This window comes from Salvia splendens, chromosome 2 (genome assembly GCF_004379255.2).
Source record: "Salvia splendens isolate huo1 chromosome 2, SspV2, whole genome shotgun sequence".
Classification (NCBI taxonomy): domain Eukaryota; kingdom Viridiplantae; phylum Streptophyta; class Magnoliopsida; order Lamiales; family Lamiaceae; genus Salvia; species Salvia splendens.
In genome coordinates this window covers 2,607,649-2,624,730 of record NC_056033.1, presented here as the reverse complement: position 1 = coordinate 2,624,730, position 17,082 = coordinate 2,607,649, and the positions used below count along the sequence as shown (strand labels likewise).

Below are 17,082 nucleotides of genomic sequence, written 5' to 3'. Positions count from 1 at the left end.
ATATTCTACTAATTTTTTCCCTCCATTTTTCATTATACTCCACGTCTTAAAATTAGTTTTTTTGGGTAACACTTCAAAAATGGAAAATAGTGCCCCTAATTTTCTAGGGCGAAGGTTCTCATATAATAACACAGAAACTATTATTAAGGAGTACTACTACATAGTAGTAGATCTCAAATAATGTAAATTTATTATTTCGTGATTTGAGATTCAAAGTCGGTAAGTATCGAAAACTTATATTTTCGACTCCATAAATTTTCATGACAATAATTATAAGTTTATAATGGTTCATAGTGAATTTATAGTGTCTACTGAGAATACCACAATACGATTTATACAACGTATACATATACTGTTATATGAGATTAAGAAATAAACTGAGAAATAAACTGTTAGATGAGATTAAGAAATAAACTGAGAAATAAACTGTTAGATGAGATTTAAGAAATGCTCAAAGTGATCTTCCCACCAAATATCAACCATTCATTTGGATTCTACACTGGTTATGCTATTTCTTCACAATCACACCATTCCCTTCAGATTTTATTCAAGTCCTGGAAATGCTGCTTCACATTCATAAATCCAATTTCTCCTAATAAAAATTCAATCTTCAAGACATCAAGAAAATGTCCATTTGCACACCCTTCGACTGCAATGGTCTCAATCTCAACCCCTCAAAATCCAACACCTTCAAAAACCTTCTCACATCTCAATTCATCAGCCAAACAATTCCTCTCCCGTCACTTCATTTGTCCGAATCCTGCAAAGCCAATCGAAAAAGATTCCAACTTGTCACAGCTTCAGCTGCTCCACCGCTTGAATCTCCCAAAACCTCATTCAGAAGCAAAAACCCAAAAGATATCAATGTCCTGGTTGTGGGCTCCACCGGTTACATTGGAAATTTTGTGGTGAAATAGTTAGTGAGGAGAGGGTTTAACTTTAATGTGATAGCCGTTGCTAGAGAGAAAAGTGGGATAAAGGGCAAGAACAGCAAGGATGAGACACTAGGGTTGTTGAGTGGTGCAAATGCTTGTTTCTCCGATGTGACAAGGTTGGAATCTTTGGAGGGAAGCATTGAAAGCCTTGGGGTTTCAATTGACGTTGTTGTGTCTTGCTTAGCTAATAGGAGTGGTGGAGTCAAAGATTCTTGGCTGCTTGATTATGAGGCAACCAAGAATAGCCTTGTTGTTGGTTGGAAATTTGGGGCTAAGCATTTTGTGCTGCTGTCTGCAATCTGTGTGCAGAAGCCCCTCCTCGAATTCCAGCGTGCTAAGCTGAAATTCGAGGCGGAGCTGATAGAGGAGGCTGAGAGAGATGAGTGGTTTAATTGAAAAACAATACGAATAAAATAAGTTTAGTTTTGTTGAGATAGTGGTCATAAGGGCATCGTTAACGCAAGGGGCCGGGCCGCAATTCGAGAGTCCTGGCCCGAGACGCGCATTGGAGGCGACGGAGTTCCGGCCTAGGCCGGTCCCGGGGCCGCAGTTGCGGCCTGGGGACGGTCCCAGGGTCCGGCCTGGCGGGCGATGGAGCTTCCGGTTGGAGGGGATTCGGGCCGCTACTGTTCACCAATTTCTGAATTTTTACAGTTCGGAAGAGGAAGAAGAGGGAGGCGTTATAATTGCGGCCAGGTTTGTGGCCTGCAGGGTTAGAGCAGTTGGGGCCTGGACCGCAACTGTAGAGGAATGATGATGTGGATGGGATCGGACCGAGATTAATGATGCTCTAATGAGATGCAAGATACTTGGACCATGGCATTTAATTATTGCAAACAAGGTAAGAATATGAATATAGTATAAAGTAGTAGTATATTATTTGTGTTCACTTTGTTTTAAATTAAGATAAACGGTTACAACTATGTATGTATATATTAACTATTATTTTGCATAACTATGGGGATGGAACCGTTTGAATTTTTGTATGTTCCAATGGCGTGAACGTAAAAGATTGAATTCTTAATTACTGCAGTTGACGAAATCAAATTAATCATTATTATAATACAGTAGAGATATTTCTTTTTAAAGAAATTACTTTAATCCATGACCATTTTTTTTCTTTTCTATATACTAAGAGCTGACAAAGCGGAAGCGCACAGGGAAATAAAGAAAAGGAAATTCAAGCTAAAATAATACGGAGTATTCATAATTGGAATTAACTCAATCAAATATATAAACAAAAGAATAAAGATAAAAATCTTTATTGAGAGAGCGATTTAGTTGATAAAATACTTCTGATTCATTCCATAGGTTAGATGTTCGAGACACCTCGATAAAAAAAATTAACTATTATTTTATTCATTTTAACAAGAAACAACAATACTTATTATACTAGGAGATGAACTCCTCATTTTTTTTCTTGGCGTAAGTATACTCGTCAATTCATTATCTAAAAAACAAATATTTAGAGAAATTTAATTGGGAAATATCTTGTGAAGATTTTCCCCTGCTGTCGATCCATTAAATTTAGTAGAGTTTGTTGCTACAAACAAGCAAAGTAGTAGTAGTATTATAATGTGGGGACGTCTATAATCAGTATATCTTAATTAATAATTAACATATAATTAGGGTGCTAACTAGACAGGGAGAATTATGGGGTTAAATAAGGCTTTAATTCGAACTTATTAATTTTTGACTAAAATTTATTATTGTGCTTTTCGAATAAATTGATAGACAAATTAAATTAAAGGAGTCTCTTGATTGTATGGGCATGTTTGTTTGGTACGAATTCTCCATACTAAGATAATTAACCTTAAATTAATGATAAAAGCGATAACAATTCTAAAAATAAAAATAATTATAATACAGCTTCATAAGACTAATACTAATGCAACACTACACCACATAACATATTAACATGTATACGAGATTGAACCCATGAGTGATGAGTCCATGACCTTGTATATATGCATCATTGGCTATTTTCTAGTTTTTCTTTGGTATATTTTCTGTATTTTTCAGCATTTTCTTACATATAGTAGTATTTTATAAAAGTGCAAATTATTAATTGTGTTTATTACTGTTATCAGTATCTTATTTAAATAAACTAATTTAAGTAAATTCTACTTTAAATATTAGGGGAAATTTTGTGTAGGACTCATACATTAATTAATTTTAGAGTTTCTGCCAAAATATTTAAAATGTTAATGTGCTAACTAGTATTACTTATTGATTTAAGGCTTTAAGCTAACTATTCCGAGCATAATTATTAGCATTAAGTCGCATCTTAATTTTATTTTTTCCGGTCGTTAATATCATAATTAGTTGATTCTTATTCTCCGAATTAAGAACTATACAAGTGACAAGGTCAAAAAGGAATAGAATATACATAAATTATATTAAAATAATTTATACAATTGTAGTGTCTTAGTGAAGAAGGAGCGACGTACAAAATATTCATGTAATATTGACGTGATAATATATTCCCATGTTTTTCATCTTTAGAGAACATGTGAGAAATGAAAAGGTGTGATAGAGTTTTCTCATATTTTCTTATGCATATTTTTTAATAATAAATTTACAATAAAATAGAAGTCACATCTCATACATGGATTCTGGAGTGTAAAATCTTAAATTTAATACACCGTATATTAAGTTTTTTATTGTTGAATTCCATTTGGGCCGATTCAAAGTACTTGCTTTTAGGATTTAATTGGGTCATAAAATCTAAATCCAATTAATAGGCCTAATTTGCTGGGCCTCCTACTTGGGCAAAATAAAGCAAAAATAGCAATACTCAATATTCTTTTATACATCTCTCTAATTATATACAATGCCATCGAATATAAGACCCAACATCTCGTACCAATTCAAAAAGTCCACGCACTAATAAATTAAGTATTTACATAATTTACGTAATTTTAAGTATTATCCGTAATTTTTGAGCACTAAAATTTACCATTAATACAATTTATTTTAGTCAAATTTATTTTTTTTTCTAAATATTAGTAATATATATGTTCTGATGTGAGTCATGTGGCGGGCTTTGACTAACGATGTGTTCTTACAGGATGCAACACGCAAGCACGATATAATCCATGACTCACAACGGTGGTAGAGCACATCAACACATGCTCAAGAATGATTCGTACAAATAGCCAGGGACGAAGGGACAATGGGGCCTGAGGGCCCAAGGGCCCCTCAACAATTCTGAAAAATATCGATTATTTTCATAATTATTAATTTTAATTAATAAAAAATATTGATTACTTTCTATTTTCTTTCATTCATTATTTTCTATTAATAAAAAATTCTAAATCATTTTGAGTTTATCTTCGTATTGCATCTTACGAGGAAACTCTTGGGAATTACACATGATCTCTCTCAAGTTCTACAAAAGAAGGATCAAGACTTTGTTAATGCTATGAATCTTGTCAAAGTAACAAAAACACGTTTACAAGTAATGAGGGAAAAGGGTTTGGAGGTTTTGCTTACTGGAGTTACAAAGTTTTGTAGAACAACTGAGATTGATGTGCTTGATATGGAAGATGAGTGTGTAGTTAGAGGAAGAGGAAGACGTAAAATTGAGAAAATAAAAAATCTCCACCATTATCGAGTTGAGTTGTTTTGTTCAATCATTGATATGCAAGCTCAAGAGTTGAATCACCGTTTTAATGAAGTCAACACAGATTTACTTCTGTGTATGACATGTTTTGATCCTAGAGACTCATTTTATGCATTTGATTCAGAGAAGCTGCTTCGCCTTGCCAAGTATTATCCATCTGAATTTTTTGAAGTTACTTTGTATGAGCTTGAAAGTCAGCTTGATAACTTTATTTTTTATGTGCGCACAGATGAAAGGTTTTCAAAAGTATCGGGAATTGCAGGTCTTTCTCAGAATATGGTTTCTACAAGGAAACATGAGAATTTTCCGTTGGTTTATTTGTTAATTAAACTGTCATTGCTCTTACCCGTTGCCACTGCTTCAGTAGAAAGAGCTTTTTCAACAATGAAGCTCGTTAAGACTTCTCTACGGAATCGTATGAGAGACCAGCTATTGAATGATTGCTTAGTTCCTTATATTGAGAAGGATGTGTTTGTTAATGTAACTAATGGAGCTATTATGCAGCGGTTTCAGAAGATGAAAAGTAGAAGATGAGTGTTATAATATCATTGTATGGAACTATGTGTTTACAACATTATATTTATATAATGTAATATTATTTATGTTTTATTTTATTATTTGAATTTTTTACTTAGACCCCCAACCATAAAATTCTGGCTTCGTCACTGCAAATAGCTGCATTTCCAATTAGTCTTTACTACATCATTCTTGGCGATAAGATTTAAAGATTGATTTGCAAATCTTTAGAGTGAAGCAATAAAGTGGGATAACTTAATAAATTGAGTCATTGACTAAATGCTAAACATAGTGTCATTTATATAGATAATAGATCAAGAATTAAAAGTTGAGATTAAGACATCCACAATCCCCGAAAGTTTATCGAAACTGAGTTGGATGCCAACATTTGATTTATGGGCAATGCGAATATGCCGAAGACGTACAATTCGATGCTTAAGATGGACAAGTCGGCAATGTCCGATGTCGATCAACAACACGATGAGAACTCCTTCGGCTGTTCGAAAAAAATGGGATTGAGACGTGTTTATTTTTCCCTATTTTTAATTTATATAATTTTTAAAATTTTGTTATTTTTATTTTATGTTTTTAATTTAAATATTTACGTTGTTTTCATTTTAATTAAACTTTTTTACGTTTCTAACATTGAAAATTAAATACATAGGTAATTTAAAATTGATAAAACTGAAAAATTGAATGAGGCATAAATAAAATGACCTTATATTGCGTGCAATGTGACTGAATTATACTTTCGGTTTCTGTCTTATTATATATGATACATTTTTTTTGGGCAAAGATTTTTAAGTAGCCTGTTTGGTTGTTAAATGAAGAGAGAATAAGGTACGTGCGAGAAAAAGTAAGAGAGAGATAGAATGTTGTTTTTTTTACCATAAAAGAAAATATGTTACTTATAATGGGACGGTCTAAAAAGAAATATGTTTCACTTATAATGTGACGAATGGAATAGCTAACTAACATGATACTCCATAGTCCAGTAAAACTGATAAGGTATTTTTTTGAAGTAAGGAATATGTGTTTTTATTAAAAATGGGGAACAATATTGTGGAGGCTCTAGGAGTATCCATAATAGTGAATACACTTCTCGGGACAAGTCAATTTTTATTGTCCTCACCCACTTCTGATTTGTTCACAGCCTCAAATGATTGGAATCAAAACAGTGACATCACCGATCAAATTACTCCACCAACTGTTGGTTAAAATGTCTATACGGAGAAAGTAAATCAGAGGCGACACTTGCATTCAACTCAACCATGGCGGAAGCTAAAACTAAACAATTCACCATCTTAATGTTTCCATGGCTAGCTTACTCACACGTCCACCCCTTTTTCGAACTCGCCAACAATCTCTCCGCTAAAAGCTTCCACGTCTTCTTCTGCTCCTCCGCCGTCAATCTTGACTCCATCCGCAGCAAAATCGCACAAGATTCCCCCACCGCCGTCGATCTAATCGAACTCCCTTTCCCGCCGCTACCGGATCTCCCTCCCCACCTCCACACCACCAAGAATCTGCCGCCGAATCTCACGCCAGCTCTCATACAAGCATTTCAACAAACATCTCCCGCCTTCAACGAAATCATGAGCAGAACCAACCCCGATTTGCTGATCTACGATTACTTCCAGCCATGGGCGGCGAAGGAAGCGAGGCGCCGAGGCATTCCCTCTGTTTACTTCGCCACCGCCGGAGCAGCGCCGTTTTCCTACTTCTACCATCTGTTCAAGCACGGCGGGGATCGACCTTTCCCTCACGAAGAGATATACCTCACCGATCGTGAAAAAGGCGACGATCGCCCTCCGATTAAGTTCGAAATCAAGGATGCGGAGGAAGACGAAGGCGCTTTCTCGTTTGGGGTTTTCGATCTGTCAAACGACGTCGTTTTGATCAGAGGGTTTCGAGGTTTTGATGGGAAATACTTCGATTATATGTCTGAGCTCTGCAACAAGAGAGTTGTGGCGACCGGTCCACTAATTCACGAGCCCAATCATCGAATCGGAGAAGAGAATTCAGAGATTCTGCAATGGCTGAGTAAAAAGGAGCGATCTTCGACTGTTTTCGTCTGTTTCGGCAGCGAACATTTCATATCTATGGATCAAATTAGGGAGATTTCGAAGGGTTTGGAGCTGTGTAAGGCGAATTTCGTGTGGGTGGTGAGACTGCCGGAGGAGGGGGCTTGTTTGGAGGAGGCGGTGGTCGGAGGGTTTGCGGGGAGGGAGAGGGAAAGGGGGCTGGTGGTGGAGGGATGGGCGGCGCAGGCGGAGATTTTGAGCCATGGTAGTATTGGTGGATTCGTATCGCATTGTGGATGGAGCTCGATTATGGAGAGTTTGTGGTGTGGGGTGCCGGTGGTGGCGATGCCAATCAAGTATGATCAGCCGATAAATGCGAGGGTTGTGGCGGCGGCCGGAGTTGGGGTGGAGGTGGCCAGGGGCGGGGATGGATGTTTTAGTGGGGAGGAGGTGGCGGCGGCGATTGATGAGGTTGTTGGGTCGGAGGGGATACGAAGAAGGGCTCGGGATTTGAGTGAGAGGATGAGGAGGGAAGCGGAGGCCGCGGTGGAGGAGACGGCGAATGAGTTGTTGCTGCTTTGTAAGTGCAATTGAGATTTATTAGAATTATTGTAAAATTATCTTTAATTGTAAAATTATCTTTAATTAAATATGATATGATATATTAAATCTAGAGTGTCGTTTTGGAAACATCCCCTAAAATTGGAATGATACATAGAAAAATTAGTATAGCCTAGATGTAAGAATGACACTCTTATGTTATTGATAAATACAGGCTCGAGCGCAAGAATGTTGAACAATCAGTATATAAATAAGCAAAAATTTACAATTTTAAAAATAAAAGAATTGAGGGTTCAAGTCTGGCCCGAATACTCCATAACCCTAGGCCGGGCCGCAACGGGGCGCGGCCTCGGGACTCTCCCCTGTCTTCATGCGCGACCCAGGCCTATCCCCTGTCTTAAATAGATTATTTAAGACTTTTCATAGAAAGGAGTAATGTAAAGAATATTTGTTTGATTCCGATAATAATCAATAAAATGTGGAAATTGAAAGACATTTTGGACCGACTTAAAATTGAAACCCTCAATTATATGTTCTAAACATAGACTGGCAGTGACGGATACAAGATTTTTCATCTGGGGTACGAAAAATACTTATAGTGACTCATAACTTCAAAATCTAAAAAATTCTTTTACTTAAAAAAAACTAATTACTCACTCCGTCCCTCAATAATTGTCTACTTCGATTTCGGCACAGATTTTAAGAAATGTAAGGGCAATAATTGTCCACTTCGGTTTCGGCACATATTTTGAGAAATGTAAAGGAAAATGAGTTGAAAAAATTAATGGAATGTGAGTCCATTTTTGTGTATTAAATTTATAATAAAATATGAGTATAATAAGTTAGTGGAATACGCGACCGACCTATATTATATAGTATATGGTAAAAAGTGAAAGTGGAGAGTTAATAGGGGATTGAGGAAATATATATTATGATGAAACAATATATGATTAAATACATTGGAATATTTAAAAAACTAAAATGTTGAAGATATCAAAAAGCTTTAAAAGATTTGAAAAAATAGAAAAGATTAAATATATGTGTGAGTGTTAATTGTGTATGTTTTATATGCATTCCAATTTCTTTTAAAAACAAAAGACTGAAAATATAAAAATACATAAGATCTATGCATGAAATGTGTTTCTGTTTTCGAATGCATATAAGAATATTTAAGAAATATAAAAGATATGAAATATACATAAAAAGATTTAAACAAACAAAAAACAATTTTCGTATCCAATTCAGAATATTTGATAAACGATAAAGAAATATGAACATATAAAAAATGAATAAACAGAAAAAGGTAGTAAAGCACAAGATTTGAAATTGCATAAAAACCGCCGTTGAGTGAACTTGAACACGGGCATCTAATGTGTACGTTGAGAATTTTACCGCTGGAACAAATATGTGTATTCACAATCGCTATATCTAAATACATTATGACTGAATATTGCCTCCGCATGGTCGTAATCAAAACTAATTATCAAGAATGTCATAAAATAATTATATCCTTGAATAGTCATTTATTCGTCGTGACCTTATTTTTTCTCCAAGAGTAAGATGTCTCAAAGATCGAATTTTTTACTTCAAATTGTTGGAATTTTCGTTTATTATCTGTCACATTATTAATCAGACTAATTATTATTGTGTGTTTATTATATTAATGGGAAATGCAGAGACTATATATTCAATGCATTCCTTCGAATATATGCAGATAAATTACGGTTTACATTAATTGATAATGACAGTTATATGTATTAATGTGCCGTTAGGTTGTCATTATTCATTATTATATAATTATGCATATGATTAAGTTGTAATAGTATTATTTTAGTTGGAAATTGGAATTAAGGATAACTATGACTTATTCTCATATAATTATTGTGCGTATAAGATTAAGTTGTGAAATTCGATCTCATGAACCAAAAATAATACTTACAAATTCATGAGATACAATTTTACAAATCAAACAGTCTCCAAAAAAAAAAGTGAACTTACAAAATCAATTTAGTTTTTGCTTCTTTCACTATAAATTCATTTAGCAATAATTTTTGCAAGTTGGTTAAGTCTTGGCTTCTTCTTGCTTGTGAGCCAAAGTTGAAATTTCTACTAAGTAAGCTCCAATAGTTTTTAAAAGGAGTTTAAATGCAGTATCGATCAACCAATTTCAGATCATCAAAGCTGAATTAATTTATACGCCAACCACTTCCAAAGTCTGGAAATACGAAAATATAATAAATATTTCAACATTATCCTTCAAATTGCTTAATACTCCCTCCGTCCCGCACTACTCGCACTTATTTCCTTTTTGAGCGTCCCAAGTTACTTGCACTCTTTCCATTTTTAGTAAAAAATTTCACCTACAGCCGTCATTTTTGACTTTCCTATACACTCATTCCTTAATCTCCGAGCCGAAAAGGAAATGAGCGAGTAGCCCGGGACGGAGGGAGTATAAAATTCCTCACTTAAGTTTCAACGGAAATACGAAAATATAATAAATATGAAACATTATCCTTCAAATCTGAGCAATTTAATGCAGCAATAATAACCACACAAAAATAGGGTCAAAAATGCGACAGCTGCTCTATGTATCAGCGTTCTTATTTAACAGTCAACAAACTCATCTTATTAGTATTAATGTATTATTGCCTCCGACTTGAAGATAAAATATTTGAGAATTCCAAATGTACATTTTATAAACATCATATGCAATTTTGCATACATGGACCATGGACTCACACATATTATATTTTTCAATAAAGAGAACACTTTTTTAACTGAATATAACAACATTATTCATACATTGAAACTTTAAAAATATCATACTTTATTCATTTAAAATCCATTGTTACATCTCATATATCTAATTTAACTATTTTTTGTATCAAGATTTTGCAATTGTAATGCATATTGCATATTATATTCATAACAAAATAACACGAAAATAGAAAATAGATATTTTTTCCCGTGTTTAACGTATTTATTTTAAAATTTTATTTTGATTCTAATACTTTGAAATTGTTATTAAATGCTTATTTATTTTATAAATTACATGCATTAAAACTTAATTTATTTATTTGATGTTAGAGTTATAATGAATATATTTAACTGTAATTTTTAAAATAAATGATGTTAATAATAATTTTGACATAATATATATTATAACACTATATTCTTTTATCTATAAAAATAAATTTTATTTTCTTATTGGGAATTTTATTTCTCATAGAAATTAAGAAATCGACTGGCGCGTATTACAAGTTAATTTCTCACACGTATCCACACCATGTGACACGCATTAATTTCTCATAACGCCCAATGTCAATGCACCACGAACCACCACCTTTCTCATTCATTATTTCCATTGCGCCAAAAAGGCGATTCCGTAGCCTTGGCGGCCCCCACACTCCGGCGCGACATCATGTGAGGGGGTTCAATCAGGGTACGCAGTAGCCCGTTAAGGGGGAGGCCCTAACCCACTGGCTGCCAGAAGTCCATCTCCCAAGGCCTCACACTTGTGCCTGAGATATGGAAGCAACTACACGACAGATTCGAACTCAGGCTCATTGCAGCAAGATCTGCCCCTCCGTTGTCAACTGCGCTACGCCCCTGCGGGCTCATTCATTATTTCCATATTTGTTCATTCATATACCACACCTTATCATATACTACTGTACACTAATAATGAACTAATATGGAAATAAATACTGTACGTATCAATTAATTATTTTTGTTGTGCTTCACATTATGATCACTTTCTTATTTGTTCTTTTATAATTCAATAAATTAGTCAATTTATAAACTACTCCAACAAATAAATGTATAACATTCTATGCACGCAATGACTGAGCCAGGACTTTGATATAATTATGAAGTATTTTTGTATTCATGAATCAATTTAGATTGATGAAACTATTTTATTAAATAATAGGAGTACTACTAGTACTAGCAAAAAATTATTTAAGAGAGATGGAGATAATAGAGTAATAAATCGAGGGGTAATAAAGTAAGCATATATTAAAATTTTAAAAATGGATAAACCTTACGTTTAAATATTAATGAGATATAAATTACACATATTTCCAATGTCACAGAAGCAAAATCAATTCACACGATCACCTGTCTCTATAAAAGGCGACCGCAGCTCTCACATTGTTCTCGCTCCTCAAGAGAAAGAAAAAAAGGTGAAACAAATAATAGTAATTGTGTAATTTATTTATAGAAAATAAAAAAAAAGATGGATTCTGAGGCAAAAGGGAGCGGTTATGGGGGAATTGAGAGTGGTACGAGGGTTGTGGCTAAGAGGAGAAGTATGTCGGGCTGCGACGTCGTTTTGAGGTTCCTTTCTCTTGCGCTCTCCCTCGCCGCCGCCGTGGTTCTCGGCGTCAACAAGGAGACCAAGATGGTGTCGGTCACTTTGGTCTCCTCCCTGCCGCCGATCAGCATTCCGGCCACCGCCAAATGGAACTACTTGTCGGCCTTTACGTAAGAAATATTCATTCTTTTTCTTTTTTTCGTAGAACTTCAAAATAGATAATTTTAAAATGATATACTGCTTAATTAATAAGTATCAGTAAAGAAAAGTTACTAATAATAAAAAGTTCATTATTTTTATAGGAAGTAGCAAAACAAAAGAATTCTTTACTAAAAATAAAAGTTAATTACTTTTATCGGAAGTAGCAAAACAAAAGAATTTCTATTTTCATTAGATAGGTGGAATACTATTATTTTTGTTTCAAATTTTAAATGTGTTGGAGGCTATGTATGGATTCTCAGAATCTCAACCACAATTTGTCTAAAATTTTAATTACAAAGAAAATAATTCATCACTAACTAGTGTGGAACTTGGGCAGTTAAGTAAGATTAATAAAATAAAACTATTTTTTAAACGATACTGAAGTTATATGGAATCTCGAAGTCTTAGATTAGTTGGTTAGGTATAGTAAAAAAGGTATTTAAGACAATTATTATAAGTAATAAATTGTCTTAAATGAGTAGTTGTTAGTTTATAGGAGTACTTCTTTTTTCATTTATTATTGACTGTGATCAGGGGGCAATTTTAATCGTGTTAGTTGTGCATCAAAATATCCCACTCTAGTTAGACATCGTCAATTAATTATGGATCTCATTTTTCAATTTTTTATTTTATAATATTTTTAAAAAGTTTAAAATAATATAGAATTATGTTGAGGGTAAGACTAAAATATTATAGTCATAGCATAAATGTTTTTATTTTATGTAAGCTAAAAGGAATCTTGATCTTAAATTAGAGATCATTAATGATTCTTTATTTATACTGATATTTCTTTATTAAATTGTTTGATTTTAGGTATTTAGTGGTGGCAAACTCAATAGCATGTGGCTATGCAGCCATTTCATTGGCTCTAACTCTAGCAAATAGAGATGGTACTAAAAAGTGGATCACAATATTGATCAGCATACTTGACCTAATAATGGTTGCCCTCCTATTCTCCGCCATCGGGGCCGCCGGCGCCATCGGCCTCATGGGCTACCATGGAAACTCGCACGTGCAGTGGAAGAAGGTGTGCAATGTGTTCGACAAATTCTGCTCCCAGACCGCGGCCTCCTTGGGCCTTTCCGCTGCGGCCGCGGTGGCGTTCTTCTTATTGGTGGTGCTTGCCACCTACAACCTCCACAAGAGACCCTAGATAATTGGAGAGTTAAATACTTATCCATAGTTAAATTCAAGTTTTTGTAAAATAAGGAGTTTGATTTTTTTAAAAAATGAGGGTGTATTGATGTTTTGCTTTGTTCTGAGCGTTATTTTGAGGATTAAAATTAAATGATCATGATTGTTGTCTAGTTATCTTTCCTTGAAAGATTTATTTTTGTTTATAAGCCCAACCCACAAAATTATGGATTCTCTTTAGTTGGGAAGCTTTGTCATTGGGCCCAATGTTTGCTTCTCAAATCCCTCACGTTAATACTTTCCCAAACTAAAATAATTTCCATCGAAATTTCAAAATATAAAAGCTAATGATCTAGCCACCAAAATACTTTCCCATATCCATTCATATTCATAGATTAGTGATCTAAGGAAACCACTACTTAAATGCAAACTAGAGAACACGAATTTAGTTCACTATAAGAAACGATTTAGTTCACTATAAGAGTGATTTAGTTCACTACAGGAATGCGTGAACCAAAACGCCATTACGGTGAACTAAATCTTTCATGGAGTAAATACTTCACTATGATGGTATTTTAGTTCACTCCTTGTTTTGAAATTCATATAGTGAACTAAAATGCCCATATAGTGAACTAGATCATATTGATCTAATGGCTGAGATTTGTTCTTTAGTTATACACTTAATATTAATTATACTTTGATCACCTCCCCTCATTTTTTATATGCAGTAGAGTAAATGAAGTAGAAAATAAAATCAAATAAGGGAGAGAAAGAAGTAAAGTATGAGAAGTAATAAAGGTTTGCCAAAAAAAAGAAAAAGGTAACGACTCAACGATCTTGGACGGCCAAGCCCAAAAAGCAATACGGCTCAACTACCGTGTAGGACCGGCTGCATCTGGTTTGATTCCCTGATAGTATCATGCATGTTCATGGCAGAAGCAGCAGCAGCAGATCTCACTCTCAACCTAAAAACTCTCATTCTTCTGCTTCATGGCAATCGATTCAGATCGGGCTGGGGGTTCCGAGACGCCCATGTTTTAGGCTGAGAAGTGGCGATTCTGTGGCAGCGAGGTTATGTATGGTTTCTTAAGGAGATATACTACATCACATTCACCTAAAAGTTTCACATTATAAAAGAAAAAATTGACATTAATTCAACTTGATCCTCCTCTCGATGCAACACCTTCTTGTTGCAGCACAATTTTTGCCTTTTTCCAACAAGTCCAAATCTTTACTGTTGTTCACATGTATCTCATTGATAGAGAAATTAATTAAATTAATTTCCATGAAATTGGCATCCTTAATCAGATAATGCAGGCCGATTTGGAATCTCCCTTGAGGAGTAGTTGAGGTTTCCAGACCTAACTCATGCTGACTAGGTTGTAAAGGCAAAATCACTTTAATAATGTGATCAGGATCTTCCATATCTTATTACATGAAGCTTCAAATCAAGAAGATGATACGGTTGGTACAGTGCACATTCCATCGAAACTTATTAGAAAAAGAGTTGCAAGAATTTTTGGTACACTCAATGGAAGTGAACTTAATTTATTTATTTTAGGTCTAAAATCAACTTTAAACACCAAAGTATAGCTAGTAGTCACAGTCAGTTGTACTTATAAAAATCAAATGTAAATAAATAAAAAAAAGCATACTCCAGCCAAATGAGCACACTGAATGGAAGTGAAATTTATTTAATTTATACTAAATCCAAAATCAACTTTTAATACCAAAGTGTAGCTAGTAGTCACAGTCAGCTGTAATTATAAAAATCAAATGTGAATCAGCCAAATGAGCACATTCCACCAAAATGAGTACACTATATACATATATTATACGTTTATTTCACGTGTGAATACACTATTGTAGGCAGTTGTTTTCTCTATTTGTCTAAAAATAGTCACCATAAACATAAAACAAGTTTAATAAGCAATGTAGGGTCATATCATTAATCTCCTTTTCTATGAGTTCATGGAGATCTCAACGCTCTAAACCAACCTAATTAATTTTTTGAGCTCCACAAAAATATACCTATTGAAAAATGCTTCCCTTTCAACAAAGTTATGAGTTGGGTTTTGAAACCCCCAGGGATTCCAAATCCAGGATGATCCGGGTTTTGGAACCCCTCAGGGATTCCATATCCAGGATGATTCGGGTTTCAGAACCCCTCGGGGATTCCATATCCAGGATGATCTGATTGGGGATTATAATTTCTTGGAAAATAATATGATCGATTTCTCAGTGGAAAATAATTTGATCGATTTTCTCAGCCAGCAAGAACGTCAAAGAAGAAAGCAAAACAACAGAATTAACAAGCAAGAAGGATATGCATCGAGAGGTGGAGAGGAAGAGGAGGAAAGAACTCTCAGATCTTTATGCCTCTCTCCGCTCTCATCTTCCCCATCATAAGATCAAGGTGAGTTAATTAGTACTACTAGTTCATGTGGATATTATTAATATTGGAACTACTAATTAAGGTTGGTTTTGCACTTAATTTAAAGGGAAAGCAAAGTGTATGTGATCATGTACAAGCTGCAACGAGCCACATAATACGGATGGAGAAGAATATCCAAGAGCTCGGAATTCGCAGAAACAAGCTGAAGAGTTTGGTTGAATAAAAGTTCAGTTGATGTGGATGTAAAAATAGTCTCTGATGGAATAATGGAGATTCTCGTATCCAATAGCATCGATGATAATATAGGTTTGTCGCGAGTTCTTGCTGAATTACAGAGAAATCATGAACTTGATATGGTTAGCAGTGTTCAGACAAGAATGAAGGATAGGTTTGTCCACAAAATACAGGCCGAGGTAAAAATTTTTGAGAAAAATGTATATGCATTGAAGATATATAGAACTAGGTTTCATTTTATTGATCATTCTTTTGGTAATTGAATTACTAATTAATTATAGATATATGTACTTTCATTTGAGGTAGAGAAACACATATGGTTTGAAGTATTTTTTGGTTTTGGTTGAACTTTTACATAGCAATATTATGTGTGAGCAACATTATTACTTACTATTAATTGTTGGGACAACTTCGGTTTCTGCTGATGGTATGAACCCCACTTGGAGTGTCAGAAATGACTAATTAATAGTATCACTTAATTATCATGGAATTTTTCTTTTCTTGTTAACCAAATTAATCCAATCCGAATCTTATTCTGTATTTCGGGACTTGAGTACATGGAAAAAGAAATCCAATTTTAAATATGAGTAGTCATCATTCTATAATTTCCAGACATATAATAAAGAGATATTATATCTGTAATTAGTCCTCACTTAGTATTGATTTGAATCCTAATACGAGTATAATGTATGGTGAAATGAAACAAATCCATTCAATCATCATCTATAGTTTCCAAACATATTTTGAGATACATGATTTCATCATGTTGCTATATGCATGCACCCGTGATACGAGTAAACCCGTATCGAGTGATAACTGCAGGAGATTGCAGGGAAGATATTGGTTCATTCGCGGGAGAGGTTCCCGTCGAGCAGCCAACAATCATTCACTAGGGTTTTGGAATAATAAACTTGCTGAGAAAGTAAATAGCGTAAAAGTAAAAGACTGAAAATTAAACAGGGGTAATTGAGAAAATCGGAAAATTAAAGCAGAGTAACTGAAGATTTGTTCTAGGAATTATGGAGGGATACAGTGATTCTGCAATAGTGGCAGCGTTCCTTCCCTGTTTACGGCGCATAAGGTGATCTCTCTCTCTTTTTCTCTCCGGATTGTTGAATCGGTACATGTGATTGTTGCTGTTA

The 17,082-nt window shown here is 34.5% G+C and overlaps 3 protein-coding genes and 2 pseudogenes across 3 annotated transcripts; all 5 read left to right on the top strand.

Annotated features, from left to right (window-relative positions):
• The first annotated feature begins 414 nt into the window (after positions 1–414).
• LOC121771542 lies at positions 415–1,749 on the top strand (annotated as a pseudogene).
• A 2,649-nt stretch (positions 1,750–4,398) lies between these two features.
• LOC121793143 lies at positions 4,399–5,094 on the top strand. Its single transcript, XM_042191327.1, has one exon. It carries the CDS (start codon positions 4,399–4,401, stop codon positions 5,092–5,094), a length of 696 nt encoding a protein of 231 aa, XP_042047261.1.
• Positions 5,095–6,092: 998 nt separating this feature from the next.
• Positions 6,093–7,773, top strand: LOC121759349 (UDP-glucosyltransferase 29-like). Its single transcript, XM_042154907.1, has one exon. The coding sequence runs from the start codon at positions 6,348–6,350 to the stop codon at positions 7,692–7,694; it is 1,347 nt and encodes a 448-aa protein (XP_042010841.1). The 5' UTR covers positions 6,093–6,347; the 3' UTR covers positions 7,695–7,773.
• Positions 7,774–11,772: 3,999 nt separating this feature from the next.
• On the top strand, positions 11,773–13,471 carry LOC121763385 (CASP-like protein 1E2). Its single transcript, XM_042159398.1, has 2 exons — positions 11,773–12,146; positions 12,991–13,471. Exons 1-2 carry the CDS (start codon positions 11,899–11,901, stop codon positions 13,328–13,330), a joined length of 588 nt encoding a protein of 195 aa, XP_042015332.1. The 5' UTR covers positions 11,773–11,898; the 3' UTR covers positions 13,331–13,471.
• A 344-nt stretch (positions 13,472–13,815) lies between these two features.
• Positions 13,816–16,251, top strand: LOC121793142 (annotated as a pseudogene).
• Positions 16,252–17,082: the final 831 nt, after the last annotated feature.